The sequence below is a fragment of the Zootoca vivipara genome, chromosome 3 (assembly GCF_965207765.1).
Source record: "Zootoca vivipara chromosome 3, rZooViv2.hap1.1, whole genome shotgun sequence".
Lineage (NCBI taxonomy): Eukaryota > Metazoa > Chordata > Lepidosauria > Squamata > Lacertidae > Zootoca > Zootoca vivipara.
The window spans coordinates 62,697,799-62,713,726 of record NC_142586.1 but is presented as its reverse complement, the minus strand read 5'-3'; the positions used below and the strand labels follow the sequence as shown (position 1 = coordinate 62,713,726).

Here is a 15,928-nt window from a genome sequence, read left to right as displayed (position 1 = left end):
ACCTTAAATATAAAATAGCCTTGTGCTTCTGCAATATGCAGAACAGTAAATGGAAACAAACACCACCATGTGTGCTGCTTTTATGAACATGCTGTTTAGATCTGAAAGGTCATTGTGTTTTTTCCCAGCAACACAAAGAGAAACCGAGAATAAGATTATCCTGATTGGTGGTTTTTTTGCTATGAAGAATCATAAATACAGATGTGCTCTAAAATATATCCAGATCTCATTTATTGAATGCAAATAGCACAGGTGCGTAATGTGGTCCTAAAAATTAGACTGCTACTAAAAACCGCCCATAAATCAATTATACTCTCTTCTCCCTTCCCAGCATCTATTTACAAAGCAAATGGAACAGATAGCCTGGTATAAAATTATTGCTTATATTTGGAGCACAAAAAGCCTTTTGCTTCCTTTCTTTGAAGGCAGTTTGTTTATCTGCCTGCTTTACACAATGCCTAGTGACTAAACTACTGTGAAAACTGACACCTTTATGAGAGGAGCTGACTGACTTCAAGATAATTTATTTAAGGGGGGGTGACATTGTGAGGAAAATGGGTCTTTAGTCCAATAAAGATTTGCATGGACCTGAAGGGAAATGCAAGTCTGAGGGGCTCTGACCCTGCTACCATCAGTGTGAGAAACATGGAAAGCAGAGAGGTTCCATTCAATTATCTTGTCATTAGGTCTCCATAGCAATGGCTCTTTCAGCAGGTCAAAACTTTCTCAGCAGTTACAAACATGGCACTGCCTTTGTTTTGTTTTGTTCCCCCCTATGTAGGCAACAGAGAGGTAGCCATGTTGATTGTGCTTACTTTACAGTGGAAGCTGGTCCCATCAGTTCACTGCATCCTTGATCATGAGTAAGATCATGGAACCTGGCTTCTAGTATGGTATCTCTATTGTATCTATAAGTCTCTAGTCCGAAACAGAAAACATAGGGGAAAACCCCTTTACTGGCATGACAATAGGCAGGAAAAGAACATGATTTTTCTCTTTGTCTCCTTCAAGCCATGTATGAAAAGTTGGAAGAGCCTTTAAAAAAAAAAGCAACCACTAGGGAGGCCTTATAGGAACGGACCAAATACTGAAGGAAAACTAGGTCCAAAGCAGACATCAGGCACACCAATAGAGGATCAATATGTTCTATCATTCTTGAGTTGGGTGGAGGTAGACAAAGATCTCCATCTCTCATTCAGGTTCAGAAAGATATCCTGGAAGCTCTGGGTCTTACAAAAGAAATTGTGCCAAGAGATCGTGTTCAGAAAATTGTGATGAATTTGAATAAAAGGAAGCCGTTTACAACCTACTTCGTAATTCCAAACATCCTCCATTACGATCTCACCTCTAAGAACTGCTTTATGAGAACCAAAATTGAAATAATCTCCCAAAGGAACTCCCATACCTCAGAAAGTATTTGTAGCAAAGTTGAGCCCACTCTTAAAAGATCTGAAGCACCCATAGAAAGATGAGCAGTGGGAAATATCACCCTCAGTTGCACCTGAAGGCCTTCTATTCCCCCATCCCTGAGGGGGCTGCTGGCAATTCATGGCAATTCTCTTTGCTGAGACTGGGCAAGCACTGTATGACTCAGAGAACAAGACGACGATTAGTGCTTTTTGCCCATTCTTCTGTTCCACCTCTGGCAGAATTACGTGCCACCACTTACGTGGGACACTGAGAGAGAACTACACTAATGTGAAGAGTGCAGCAATATCTAGATCATGCATCCCCAAACTTCGGCCCTCCAGATGTTTTGGACTACAATTCCCATCTTCCCCGATCACTGGTCCTGTTAGCTAGGGATCATGGGAGTTGTAGGCAAAAACATCTGGAGGGCCGCAGTTTGGGGATGCCTGATCTAGATCTAGTTACTCACACCTGGAACTGCTGCATTTTTTCCTCTTTCTGTAAAACCTTTGGTTCTTGAGGTGCCAGGTGCCAGGATCTCTAGGTGGAGCCATGCACTCTCCACCAGAGCCCACGAGCTGATGGAGGCTTGAGGCCTGGGGTTGGGAGGTTACTCACTTCTGCCATCTGTCCCTCCAGTGATGATGGGCAATGTATCCAATGACCAGCAGAGCTAATTGTGGTTTGCATGAGAACATAGTCTGGACTGTGTTGACCCGTCCTAGTGATGGAACTAGTACTATCTGACCCTGTTCAATCTCCCTGCTTGAAATCAAAGGGCAGAGTACCACTTCAGAATTTTCTTGGCCAGCTGAGACCTATCTCCAGATTACAGAGGTGAGCTTCTTTTCGGCAAAGGTTGCCTGAAGGCCAGAGATGAAAAAGGAAGGGATAAAACCTCAGCAGCTTTCTTGCTCCAAAACATCTAGAAAGCGCTAAGTTGGGGGAATGCTGAACTATCTGTTAATACATGAAGATCACCAGGAAATGTGTAAAAAGAGAGAGGCCAGTAAACAGTAGATTCTAAAGCTGAGGGAGGCACACACAAAAGCAGACTTGGTGTCTGAAAATATACAGGCAGAAAGATCGGCTTGGCACAAGGTACATAGCCCATCACCATCTACAAATGTGTTTGGGTCATGACAAACAGCATTAACTCGCAGCAACAAGCTCTACATTCTTCTGAAAGGAGGCTTTCGTTTCTCTGAGAACAATTGCCAGGAAACATTCCTTCAGCTGCTCAGAGGCACATTGGTCTGGCTTGTCACATGTCACAAGCACTGTTTGGCTGGTTTCTCACTCCCATTGTGAATGTTATTGTGGGAGTTTCCTGCCCTACTTCTCTCAGGGAAATTATTTGCAAGCAGCATGAATAATTTGGCCACCAATGAAATTTAGCTTCAAACATAACACTCCATCTCTTCTCGCCCATCCCCAAACACCATTTGCTTTGGAACAAGGTTAACTAAGTCTGAGAGAGACTGCTCTCCCCTCCCCTCTTTAATCTAGTTTATAGCGGTTAACAAAGCCAAGAGGAAGCATTCATTCTCTAGATTAAAAGCCAACATTCATACCAGAGTTTTCCTTTTTCCTTGCTTTGGCCTTTGCCCTTTCTTTGCTTTGCAGTTCTCATCACTGTCGTTATTCTGGCTTATTACAGATGAGCTCATAGTAAAATGTCATAGTTAATTTGGTTGCTGTGACAATCTGCCAGAATCAAACATGACAGTACTTAAACCACTCAACTGATAATATCACCCAGAGTACTGATTCAGCATCCTTCTAGATTAGGACTGCAGTCTGGACATAAACCACAATAAGATCAACAGTCTTATCTTTAGAATCCTGAGAAGTCCATTGTTTAAATCAGGTGAACTGTGCACCTGAGTATGGATAGAGAAACTGCATATAAATGTTAGAATTTGGAGATCTATACTGGGACCAGTGTTAGAAACTGAGATATGAAAGCCAGGAGCTAAATGGCACTTTAAACCTAGGTTATGGGTGCTGCAAAGGAATGTCTAGGTCCACTTTTTTAATATTACAGTAAGTATATAAAGCCGAAAATGAATGAACTGCAGCTAAAATCTTATATTCGTTTTTCACATGGTCTAGTCTAGTCCTCATCTGAAGACTGCAAAAATCAAAACCATACTTCACCTGCTCAACCCCCTCTAATATTATTGTGAGGGTCCCTTCTCCAGTCCTCAGAGTGGCTGGAAGTGGGGAGGCAGAAAAAGGTTCTCCTTTCGTTCCAGCAGTGGCAGTATTAATCTAAAAACTTAGGCACAGTACTGCTCTCAGAGCTCAGAAACTGCTTGAATTAATGAAATGCACCGAGCACAATGGGAGTTTCAAACGCTGACTGTGACCCATAGAAATTTGGCTGAGAATAGGAACTGCTTCTGTACATATACATAAAGGTAAAGGGACCCCTGACCATTAGGTCCAGTCGTGACCGACTCTGGGGTTGTGGTGCTCATCTCACGTTATTGGCTGAGGGAGCCGGCGTACAACTTCCAGGTCATGTGGCCAGCATGACAAAGTCGCTTCTGGCAAACCAGAGCAGCACACGGAAACACCGTTTACCTTCCCGCTGTAGCAGTACCTATTTATCTAATTGCACTTTGGCGTGCTTTCGAACTGCTAGGTTGACAGGAGCTGGGACCAAGCAACGGGAGCTCACTCCATCGCGGGGATTCGAACCGCTGACCTTCTGATCGGCAAGCCCTAGGCTCTGTGGTTTAACCTACAGTGCCATACATAGGGCTTGCTAATTTTCCTTTCCAACTGCCTCCTGCTGCGTAGAATGTTGGAGAGTAATGAAAGGGGCAGTTTTTTGAAGTGAAAAGATCTCATGTGGTATCATGGGTGGGGGAACCAAAAATGACTGGGTATAGATATGTAGCAGCCCCACATTGCCCCATTGGATTAGAGCTCAAGTTGCAGTACAGCCTTAGGGTTTGTTTAAAATTGCATCCAAGACAATAAACTTTAAAAAACTACCGTATGTGAATGATTCCTCTACAATGGTAAGCGTAAAGCCTGCTTGCTGAGACTCACTGTCATTTAAATTAGCAAGTATACCAACTCTGCTGTACGATCTGCACTGACTCCTTCATTAACAACATTGGAGCTAATACAGGAACCAAGTTAGTTGCAGACTCAAATCATAACAACATCAAACTCCTCCCTCTGGCTAGAGATCATATCACAGGGCATGCACTCAGGCTGAGTAGTTCATCATGAGATGCACACAAGACCAGCGCACAGCATGATGATTTTTACACTTGCAAAACAGCTGCAGCAATGAGCACATCTCACAGCTGCTGAAGACACAGAAGCTCCCATGGTCTGAAATGCAAAGCTGCTCAAAAATGTCACACTGTTCAGAGTGCACAGACACCATTCATGACCATGCCGCTCTGCAACATCCCACACGGGACAAATCGGTCAAAATTACCCCTGGACTATGGAGTAAAGTGTCTCTAATAAATTTGGCAGAAAGGACTTTGGTGTATCTTGATAGATAAGGAAACATAGGTGTCAAAGTTCAGTTTGCAATTATATCACAAAACTTCCCTGGTTTAACTGTTTTTGTTAAACTGACAAAGAGTTGGGTTCAGAGAGTGATTAAATGCTGTGCAAATTCACATTCAGGTGACAGTTGTCTTTTAAGTTAACTAAATGGGTCTCCTGAATGCCCCAAGTAGATCAAAAGAAAGCAATTGCTTTGGCTTCCCTATTCTGCTGGTAATAACTTCAGTTTTAGAGGCTGCAAAAGGTAGTCTGCTTAGATCGGTTTATTTCGAATCAAACCAAAATGTATTCCCAAAAGTAGGGGGAAATGCACTGTCCTCTTCCCCTGCTAAAAACAGGATGAAAGACAGGATGCAGAAGGTTTGACTTGGTTTGACCTGGATTTCCTTCCAAATACACAATGATCTCTCCTCCTTTGCTTGAGTAAACAACTGCAGGAGAGCTACTGTCACTTCCAAGATATCACAAGGGGGATCCCTTTGTAACAAAGTTACACTTGTAGTTACAAAATTAATCAGTGGGAAAGCTCTCTAATTTTCTTTCACAAAGAAAAATGTATGTTCAATTTGAATCTCACATTCATTAAAAACAATACTTACACAGAATATACACAGAAAATAGATGCTGTTCCTTTTTATAAGGGACAGTTACTATAGCAATGGAAGCTTGCAATATATGCTACACACTCTTCTTTATTTCTGGAGGTTCCACTGTCCGATTCAGTCTGTATGCCTATTTAGTAAAATTTTACAGTAGGCAGTTGAGTTTTCCCTTAGTCTAATGCCAAGTGTTATGGTAGCTTTTGTGGTATTTGCCTAGTAGGAATTGGACCAAGACCACCAACTCAGTTCTCACAGGCTTTGGACAGATGGTAACAACCCTGAACTGGGGAGAATCTTCTATTTACTTGAAGGCTGGCATGGAGAAGTGCTACCTCCAAACAAAGAGCATGAGAACCTGTTTTTAAATCACAATACACAAAACTGTCCAGAGCTCCCCCCCCCAACTTTTGACAACATAACTACATACAAACATGCATGCTCACAAGCACAAAGCAGGTTCAAATAACCAACATTCCAACCAGTCTTTAAGAATCTAAGGGCAGCTGAAATCCTTAAAGTTTGCAAAATGAACTTGGCAATACACACCTGGGTCTCTTAATACCATTCATTGCCAATTTCCCAGTACAGTAAGCTACTTTAAAGCTACTGTGCACATACTGAACCCTTGGATCTATAGACTTCCTAAAAATTGCAGTAGTGATCCAGGATTAGCTATACTTTTGAGGAAACTCCCTTTAAAGAATTTACTATGAAAGATTCAGACTTTTAAAAGTGTGAAAATGAGTTGCATTCTTCTCACTAGTTTTACTTCAGCCTTGACAAATCTAGTGGAGCAGCTGGTAAAATATTCCGCAGCAGTGACATGCTTTTAAACATATAAAAGAACATGGTTTTTTTGCTGGCAAGAATCTTACATCATGCAGATGGCTCCTGGCAGTTGCACTTCTGCTAAAATGTCGTGCTGGAAATTTCACATCACTCATTACCGTGACAAGAAAAGGGTATTTCTTTCTAAACAAAATCCTACACATCAGAATGGGATAAATTGCTGCCTTCCTTCAACTATATAAGACTGCCTTGCTTTAGAAGCTGGCAGTTGCATAGCCAAACCCTGCTTATACATTACCTGGTGTATTATGACTGCTGCTGCCTCTAGTTATGGTCACACCATACATATGGAAGCTGTGGCTAGTGTGCACATTCAAGTCAAAGAAATGTGCTCCCCAAATTACTTGGGCCCATTGGAAAGTTACACTAAACTACAATGAGACATAAAAGCAAACTAGACAATGGTTGGTTTTTTGTGTGTACTTTAACATGAATCTATCTTTAATCATGAAATTGGAGAGTTGGAGAGGATCCCAAGGGTCATGTAATCCAGCCCTCTGCATAGAAAAGGTGTGTGGTGTTGGATTGTTAACAGCAGAAGAGCATAATACTGGTAAGAGTAACAATAGTGCAAAACTTTCCACCTTCTTTTCACAAGCACTTTTTTCCACAGTATTTTGTGTGACAATGGCTGGGCAAAAAGTGCTTGGAAGCAGAGCTACAAGCAGGAACAGGAAGGTTCAGTACCTTTCACCCACATTTCAAAATGAGACCCCCAATTACATTTTTCTAGGTGATTAAGACTGTTCCAGGTTAAACACATTAAACTATCGCCCTTAGATTCAGTGAGGCCTCCATGGTAAAGGTAAAGGGACCCCTGACCATTAGGTCCAGTCGTGACCGACTCTGGGGTTGCGGCGCTCATCTCACGTTATTGGCCGAGGGAGCCGGCATACAGCTTCCGGGTCATGTGGCCAGCATAACAAAGCCGCTTCTGGCGAACCAGAGTAGCACACGGAAACGCCATTTACCTTCCCGCTGTAGCGGTACCTATTTATCTACTTGCACTTTGACGTGCTTTTGAACTGCTAGGTTGGCAGGAGCTGGGACCAAGCAATGGGAGCTCACCCAGTCATGGGGATTCGAACCGCCGACCTTCTGATCAGCAAGCCCTAGGCTCTGTGGTTTAACCCTCCATGGTATATCCTGGCAAATTAGCTATTCACTAATACTATGTTATAGTTTTTAAATAAATGATATAATCCCTTAGGGAAGGGAAGGGGTACCTCACCTGCATCATCATGCCATAATATTCGAAATTTCAAATACTTTTCACATCTTTTGTGAGCCACTGCTTCCAAAACAAGAATGTTAGGGATGACACTTGGAATGTAATATAAATGCTGACCACATCATATTGAGTTGCTCATGAGCATTGGCTTGCCATGTGACTCAGTAGATTCTAGACAATTTCTCCTCTGTCAGGAGAAACCAAAAGATTTTTTAATTTTGGTGCTAAGACTTCTCACAAGAAAGGAAAGACTTGCTCTAGTGTATAGCTCTTCTAACTGTGTAATGCTTTACCTGAGTTTACATGGCATGAAATGATTCACCGATTCAGCATAGATTGCAACTCACACATTTTCCATAACTTAAACAAATATCTGCCTCTCATCCCCACTGCAGTTTGTGGACCTTTATGACCCAACACCTTTTTCCTACTCCATTTAAAGAGTGTACAGCTGAAGTTTACAGATTTTTACATTTACAGATTTTTAAAATAGCTTTCTCCTTAAAATTATTTATGTAGAGTGACCTTTAAGGGGAGATTATTTGATTCTTACAAATTGAGATAAAAGTTCTAGCAATCACTTAGGCAATCACCTCCAAGGGGCAACTGAGGCAAGACAGACAAGCTGTGATCGGATTTTTGCTTACACAATCAACTGTTTTAAACCTGTGGACTAAAATTCAAATTCCTCCAAAGGGCGAGTTGCTAAAATGAAAGAAGGGTATCATTGTGATACTTAAAATGGGAACACTACTTCTGCAAAAAAGGTTTAAAAATGGGCCCATCACACTGTTCAACCACCAGCAAGTCACACACACACACACACACACACACACACACACACACACGTATTCCCTGCCCAAGGAGGACATCAGACTAGAAATCACACCGTCCCATACCCAGTTTTCTTTGGGATCCATGTGATTTCCATCAATATCTAGATTATTCTACTACTATCAAGCATAGTATCAAAAGCACATTATTCAGAAAACTACACAAGCATTTTCATTTACCTACTTTGCATAAGGAAAAGACAAGATGAGTTCAATGGCTATAGCTAGAAGAGTAAAAGAACATTCTTTTGCAAGCAGATTTTACAAGCGTGTAACTGCCTGGATTGACGAGGCAAAACTGCTCATCTAGGGGAATGAGGCTAGCACCAATCAATCAAACTGTCACATTTGATGAGTGCAGGCCTAAATCATGTCTCTTTTGGCCACTCAAGTTTTCTACATGGCATCAAATGCCCATAACCTCTGGCAATTTTAAAATGACTTGCCCTCTTCAGACAATATTCTACCGTGCAGCTGCCTTAAGGACACTTCCTAAGGTTACAGGGGAAACTCATCTGTCTACCGACACAACAACTTCTGACATTTAAGGTATGAAACTCAGAGGCTGAGACTTATGTATAAAACTCTAAAGCATGAATGAAAATGCCTAAGTAGGCATTTGTTTTGCTCTCTGTTTTTCTCTCCCTTCTTATTTGGACAGCGTAAAAGGAACATATCTTAATCCTGTCAGTATTGTTATTTTAACATACTGCATTTAAAACAACAACAAAGTGGCAGAATATAATATAAATTGGGAAAGGTAGGGAAAGAAAAAAGGACGCTAGCAGACAGAGAAAGAAAAGTTTGGTACTAATTTTGTTTTAGTAACTTATTTTGTTGGATTATTTAAAGAAAGTACTTTCATGTGAATTGGTAGTTCGTGTAAAATTTAATGAGCAAGGGAAGAGCAAAACTTACTTTCTTTCTGTTTCTGGTGTTGATACCACACTGCTGAAGCCAAGGGATTCCTGTAAGAGAAGATTCATTGCTTTGAGTTGAGGCTGAACAACGACAGGCTTTATTATCTGACTGATGCAGAATACCAAATTGAAGGCAGAAACAAAAATAGATCATTGCAACCATTGTGCTTACTTCAATCTGGGATCGCAGCTGTAGGGATGTGGAGCTGGCATTGGGTTTCTCCTAAAACAGAAAAGATGCCTGGTTAGGATAACATACAAGTGCAGCAGTATTAACAAGCAAAGCAGAAGCACATAGAAAAGGAGCAAAATAAAGAAACTGTGAATGCAACTAGGATGGGGAAGTTAGGAGATCAGCAAGTTGTCTCAATCTAGATGCGTTCAGGAACTGACTGGAAATCACTAGTTCTGTACAAATACATGAATTCAGATAATTATTTAAAAAAAAATGACACACAAGGCAAACATGTATTCTAAGTTGAAATATCACTAAACCACCACAAATCATTTCATTAGTACTGCCAAACTCTTATTTTTCTTCTCGGAGTGTTTCCATTATCTTTTGTTTCCCTTGCAATATATTATGTGGTCACTAGATGGCTCAGTGTTCTGTACACAGCACTGTAAATTGCAGTGAAAGATGAAGAAGTGATGTGGTAGTTTGACCATATTAATCTCCTTGGGATGACAACCTGCTTTAACTCTCACTATGACACGGTCCTATTCAAGCCCTATTGGTAGATATATTTACCAAAAGACACATAATTGGTTCCTTCTGTCTTACCTCCTGCCAACCTTCCTCTTCCTTCTACAATGGGAAGGCCCAGATAACCAACACAAGACTAGTAACCACCATAAATTACATACCCAGATTTGAACATCTTCTGCACTTCCATAACAGTTCCTTTCCCTCTGTCCTCTTCTACAACCTCAACACTAAATTAACTTTGCTTCTTTTCCCACTTCTTTTCAGTTCCCAGCCAGCTGCAGCTAATTCCTGTAACAATATTATCAAGATGTCTATCTGGGGCCAGTTGCTAGTGGGGGGGACGGGGACGATGACTTTGTGACATCAGCAGCCATTAAACCAATCCTGTCCTCAGCTCAGATTGGTGGGAATTAGTTTAATAATGTCTTTTTCCTGTCTCATTAAGACACACAAGTGAGACAAATGTACAGTCATACCTCGGGTTATAGACGCTTCAGGTTGTGCACCGCGCCAAACCTGGAAGTACCAGAACAGGTTACTTCTGGGTTTCGGCGCTCGAGCAGAAGTGCTAAATCACACTTTGCGCATGCACAGAAGCACCAAATTGTGACCCGTCCATGCGCAGACGCCGCACTGTGGGTTGTGAATGCTGTGGGTTGCGAACACGCATCCCGCACAGATCACGTTCGCAACCCACACGTCCACTGTACATCTATTTAAAAGGAATTACAATATGGTCAAGTTATTTTTCAGACATGATGCAGATGGGAGATTTCCGGTTTCCCAGCTATAATTAGGAGTGCAGGAGTGCCCTGTGGGGTTGAGTTTTCCTTCCTGCTCCCTCCTCTGCTCTTATGAGTGAATTGCTCTTTCCGTTCCCTTTTCAGAGCTAGCATTGTGGTTTCAGATGATACAGCATTGTGTCAACACTGATGGTAAAGCTAGACATGTTTGGATTCTAACTGGAGTTTTCAACCATGGTCAGAAGCAGGCTTTGGCTAGGCATTTACATTGCTACAGACGTAACACTGCATGGTGGCAAGCTCTAAAAGGGGGAAGAAGGAATCATGAGCAAGAAGGGAGGAAGCAGCAGCAGCATATGAACCCATGGGGGGGCTCTCCTTCGCTGAACCATGGGGCAGGTACCAGGAACCTCACTGGACCAGGGTGTAATTGTAAATGCCTTGACATAACACATCTTAGGTATCTGGAAAATCGCAAATGTCTTGGTTAGCTTGATTTCAATTATTTTGAAGCAAGAAAGCAAAGCACCCTATGAAACCATCTAAGGAACTTTCACTGTCTCTTTTTCTGGGTTGAAACAAGGCACATGTAAAAACTTAGCAAAGAACGGAAGCATAACACAAAAGTAAAAACACTAGGAAAAATAATGCTAGAGCTTCTTCGGTCTCTCCCTGTCCCCTTCTCTCCAGAGCTATTTTCCATATAAAACAAATGCATGCAGTCTTCTTTTCCTTCATTACTTTGACCAAACCAAAAGCCAAATGAGCTTTCCAGCTGGAATGGCAACCGGATCACTGCAAGGTTCTCCCCATGACAAGAAGCCCGAAACGGAAGGAAGCGACAGCGTACCTAAGGAGAATACGGTTCATTCAGGCCAAGTTCTGCCATAGAAACAAAGAGAGAGGGAACATTTTACCCGCCACCTCACCCACAAACTGCACGCAAAGAGGCAGCAGAAGCTGCTACATATAAAAAGTAAATTTGTTCTCTGGTTTGTGAGAAGCAAATATTTGGCTTTGCTATGTTTATTTGGTATTTAAAAGAAAAGGTTTGTGCTGTAAGTGCTTTACCCTAGATATGATCTTTGTAAATTCATGTTTTCCTTTCATCTCTTTTAAGGGATACTTTGGTTACCCAAGCTGACTATAAACGAGTAAGATTTACACTGCACAGTAGATTCCATTGTCAAAGGAAAGTGGAGAGAGTCCTCCCCCCACCTCAAATTATCCTAGGGAAAAGTACCAGCTGCATCCTGTGTTAACAAAATCCAGATTCTACTCTGTCTCTCTACTCTTGTTTATGCTGTGAGCAATCTCTCTCGTCTCTGCATCTAAAAAGCCACGCTGTTCCTTGGAACTTTTGAGGGAGCATAAGAAGTATCTTCAGTTAGAATTTCACACAAATAGCATTTCCTTGGCAAATATTCAAAGACATTCTAGAGGACTCAGATGCTAATTACGGCCAGTTTTGATTATATTTTGACCCAGGGTGCTTTGGATCTGCAGGTAAGCACCAGGAATGCATTTTGTGAACGAACATAAAACTTCACATGATGGTATAAAATTAATGTATAAACAAAGGACTAGCTTCTGCCCAAAGCTTCTGAGAGCTGTCTATTTGAAATGTAGATAATCAAACCTCTCAAATATTTTACAAATTTGGCAAAGCTTTGAAGTAAAGTTTCCCTCTCAAGAGTGCAAAAAAATGTCAAATTCTTAATTTCCTTCATTGCAAAAATTACAGCTAAAGGAAGCCTTGAATCTTCCCTGCTAAAAGACATGTAAATGTTTAAACATTTATCTGATTAGCTGAAGAAACAAGCAGACAATATTCTGGCTGCTGCAAAAAAAGTCAAATAAGTCGAACTGCATGCAGTGTCTGTTTACTTATTTTATTGAGCAATATCCTTTCCTTTTGCTGCAGGAATCAACAAAGTTTCAAGTTACTTTGGAGAGTATCATGCAGTATACAGATTGTATGACAACAAAGCATGTGAGCTAGCAAGCAGATCGACTTTAGCAAGTCTTAACAAGAAGCATGTAAATATATTTAATAAGGGGTTATTTCTCACACTTCAAGATTTCAATTTGCATCATAGGTTCAGGTACAACTCTGATCACTCACATTTATTAAGTACATTACAGTCTTTATTTAAATAATTACAGCCTAAAACCAAATGAATTGAGAGCACAATCCTAACTATGTCTACTCAGAATAAGTCCTACTGAACTGAATAGGGACTAGGTGGGACTTAAGATTTCACCCAAAGCAATGACAGTTAGGTTTGGCAAGATAAAGGGATAATGTTTGCAAGTCATATAATACATACATACATACATACATATTTTTATTTGTATGCTGCCTTTCCATGATTAATGTCATGTTTAAGGTGGCTTACAACATGGAAAAAAATACATAACTACAAACATAACAAAAGTAGTCATAAGCAATAAATAAAACATCAAAAAGAACATGACCAAAATAAACAATTTCCACATGAGTGATAAGATCTAAAATAAAAATACAGAAAAGAAAAGAAAAGAAAACCAGCAACAAACCCAATATCAAATTAGTGGTAGCCAACATGTTGTTTTCCAGATGTTGTTAAATCACAATTCACAAGGCCAATGATGAGGGAGTTTTAGTTCAACAACTGGAGGGCACCAAGTTAGCTATGTCTGTGGCTAAGCAATAGTTTAAGCATGACATGAATAAGCCTAGGTAAGCTTCTGGTATAAACAATTCATCTTCCATAGAGTGGCTATGAGGAGGACTCAGAAGCTTTGGGTTCTAGTTCTGAAAACCACAGCTTCTCCTGTCAGCTGAACTTTGATTTGTTTGAAACAAGCCAATTTGAGGCTATGGTTTACTTTAACATGACAGCTGTGCACAGCCAGTGAGTTACCCAAGGCCAGCTTGCAAGATTCATGGTGAAATGGAGATTTGAAGGCAGCCAAACACAGCACTCTTGCCCTCAGCAATGCTTAACCTCACAAACATGCTATCAAGAGTTCTCCATTTATATCTAATACAGAAAAATGCAGTCCTTGAAGCAATTTTTGTGTGTGCAACCTAGGGATATTAATCTAGGAAAATCTCAGTTTAAAGAATATTTATAGCTTCATAGAGCTATAGACTGTTTGAAATGTGATTGAAATAGAACAGCTCACAGAAGACGGGCTTGTTGTGAAATAAACTTGTGAAATGCTTGTGGACATATAAGTAAATGAATATATTTATTCCTATATATATTTTGCCTACTGCCCTCAAACTGGGTGCTTCCCTATCCCACAGGGGCTGCTGGTCAAAGGCATAGATTCCAAAGCCCAGAATCACATTGGTGCTAGTAATCTGAGATCAAAGAAAGATACTCAAACCATCACAATACTATAAAGCTCCTTTTGGCTCTGTCTGTCTCAGGAGACAATGGAAGAGTGTGTCTTTGGGGTGAAGTCATACTGTTGGAGAGTTACAGCACCTGCTGTGGCTGTAGAGGAGAAACATGTTTTGTAGCAGCTGGGGGTGTCCTGCTGTCCTGCTACAGGCGCACCATGGCGTTTCTTCTCTCTGCACTCCTCCCAGTGGTCATTCCTCCTCTAGTCATTGCTGTCTCCAGGCCCTGCGGTTGTCTGCAAGGGATTCCCACATGGTGGAGTTAATGTTGCCAGCCTTCATGCCTCATTTGCAGACATCTTTGTAATGCAGTGTTGGTTTGCCAATAGGCCTAGTGCCTGAAGCCACCTCCTTGGGGAATCTGCCATCTTCCATTCTGTGGACATGACCAAGCTGAAATAGGCGGCATATCCTTGTTTGAAACTCTGTCCTGCCATGTGATACCCAAATTCTTCCTGATGCAGCACATGTGGAAGATGTTGAAGCAGATATTAGTTGTCCATGACTCACTTCCATAAAGCAGCATGCTCAACATGCAAGCTTGGTAGACCTTCATCTTAGTATTGACATGAACATCACATTCTCCCATACCCTTTTAGAGAGGCAAGCCTTTCCCATAGCTGTCTTGCCAATACGCTTGTCCAGCTTAGCGCTGATTGAGAGGTTGCTGGTTATAGTGGAAACCAGGCAGACAAAATTGTCTACCACTTCAAATGTGTGATCACCAATGCTGATGCATGGATTGCTGGCAACGTCCTGACCCAGGATGTTGGTTTTCAACAGGCTGATGGTAAGGTCAGTTTCCTTGCAGACTTGAGCAAAATGGTTGTTGAGTCCCTGCAGAGCTTCCTCGGAGTGCATTGTCAAGGCTACGACATCTGCAAACATCTTTTGGATAAGGACCCAACATGCTTTTTACTTGGTGCGGAAATGCGCTAGATTGAACAGACCCCTGTCACACCTTGAATGGATGTACACACAATCTTCAGTCAAGCCGAAGGCATATGAGAGCAACAGGAAGAAGAATATGCCAAAGAGAATTGGGGTGAGAACACAGCCCTCACCCCAACTCTCTTTTGGCATATACCTTTTCCTTTTCAATACCTACCAGCTAAACGAATTCAAGGAGATACACTTTCACTTTTGCAGGCTTCCAAAGACACTAGGAAGTTTTACTTGAAATTTGTTGGTCATTTAGATCCCCTCTGCCACTGCCACCACCATGTGTAAGCCTGGGGATGCTGAGCAACCATCACCTACAGTTAGGTGACTGTCGTTACTCAGAAAGCCTGAAGCGACACCATATTGAGAAAATACTCAGCACATTTGTTATGTGTTGTGTCAGTGGTGAATTTTTCCCCTAGAATGAAGCTGACATCTCCATTGAGATCTTATTCCAGCAGGGGCATCTTGGTTTGATGTGCAAAGGAATGCCATGTCTATAGAACAGAGGTCACTCGAACAGCTTTGCCTGTGGGAATATGTTCTGGGCATTGAGCCTTTCCCCCTGTCACTCAGGAGGTTTCAATAGAGGTTTCAGATACACAGGTGCAGCACTGAAGCGCAAGAGGCTGCTGGCGGAGTAGACACGCATCCACAACCTGCCTACAAACACAACACTGTTGGGTGTTCTTTGCTCCCATTGCATGCCGATAGTGAAACTGGTGCTATGAGATGCTTCACAAGGAACCAGCCTA

At 41.6% G+C, this 15,928-nt stretch overlaps 1 protein-coding gene across 3 annotated transcripts in view; it reads right to left on the bottom strand.

Annotated features, from left to right (window-relative positions):
* SASH1 (SAM and SH3 domain containing 1) overlaps positions 1–15,928 on the bottom strand; it is a 522,525-nt gene that overhangs the window by 61,401 nt on the left and 445,196 nt on the right. For all 3 annotated transcript variants that reach the window (XM_035108791.3, XM_035108795.3, XM_035108793.3), the window contains exons 3-4: positions 9,558–9,608; positions 9,384–9,433 (exon numbers count right to left, since the gene is read on the bottom strand). In XM_035108791.3, the coding sequence (XP_034964682.3) occupies positions 9,384–9,433; positions 9,558–9,608 (101 nt within the window). The remainder of the gene's footprint in view (positions 1–9,383; positions 9,434–9,557; positions 9,609–15,928) is intronic.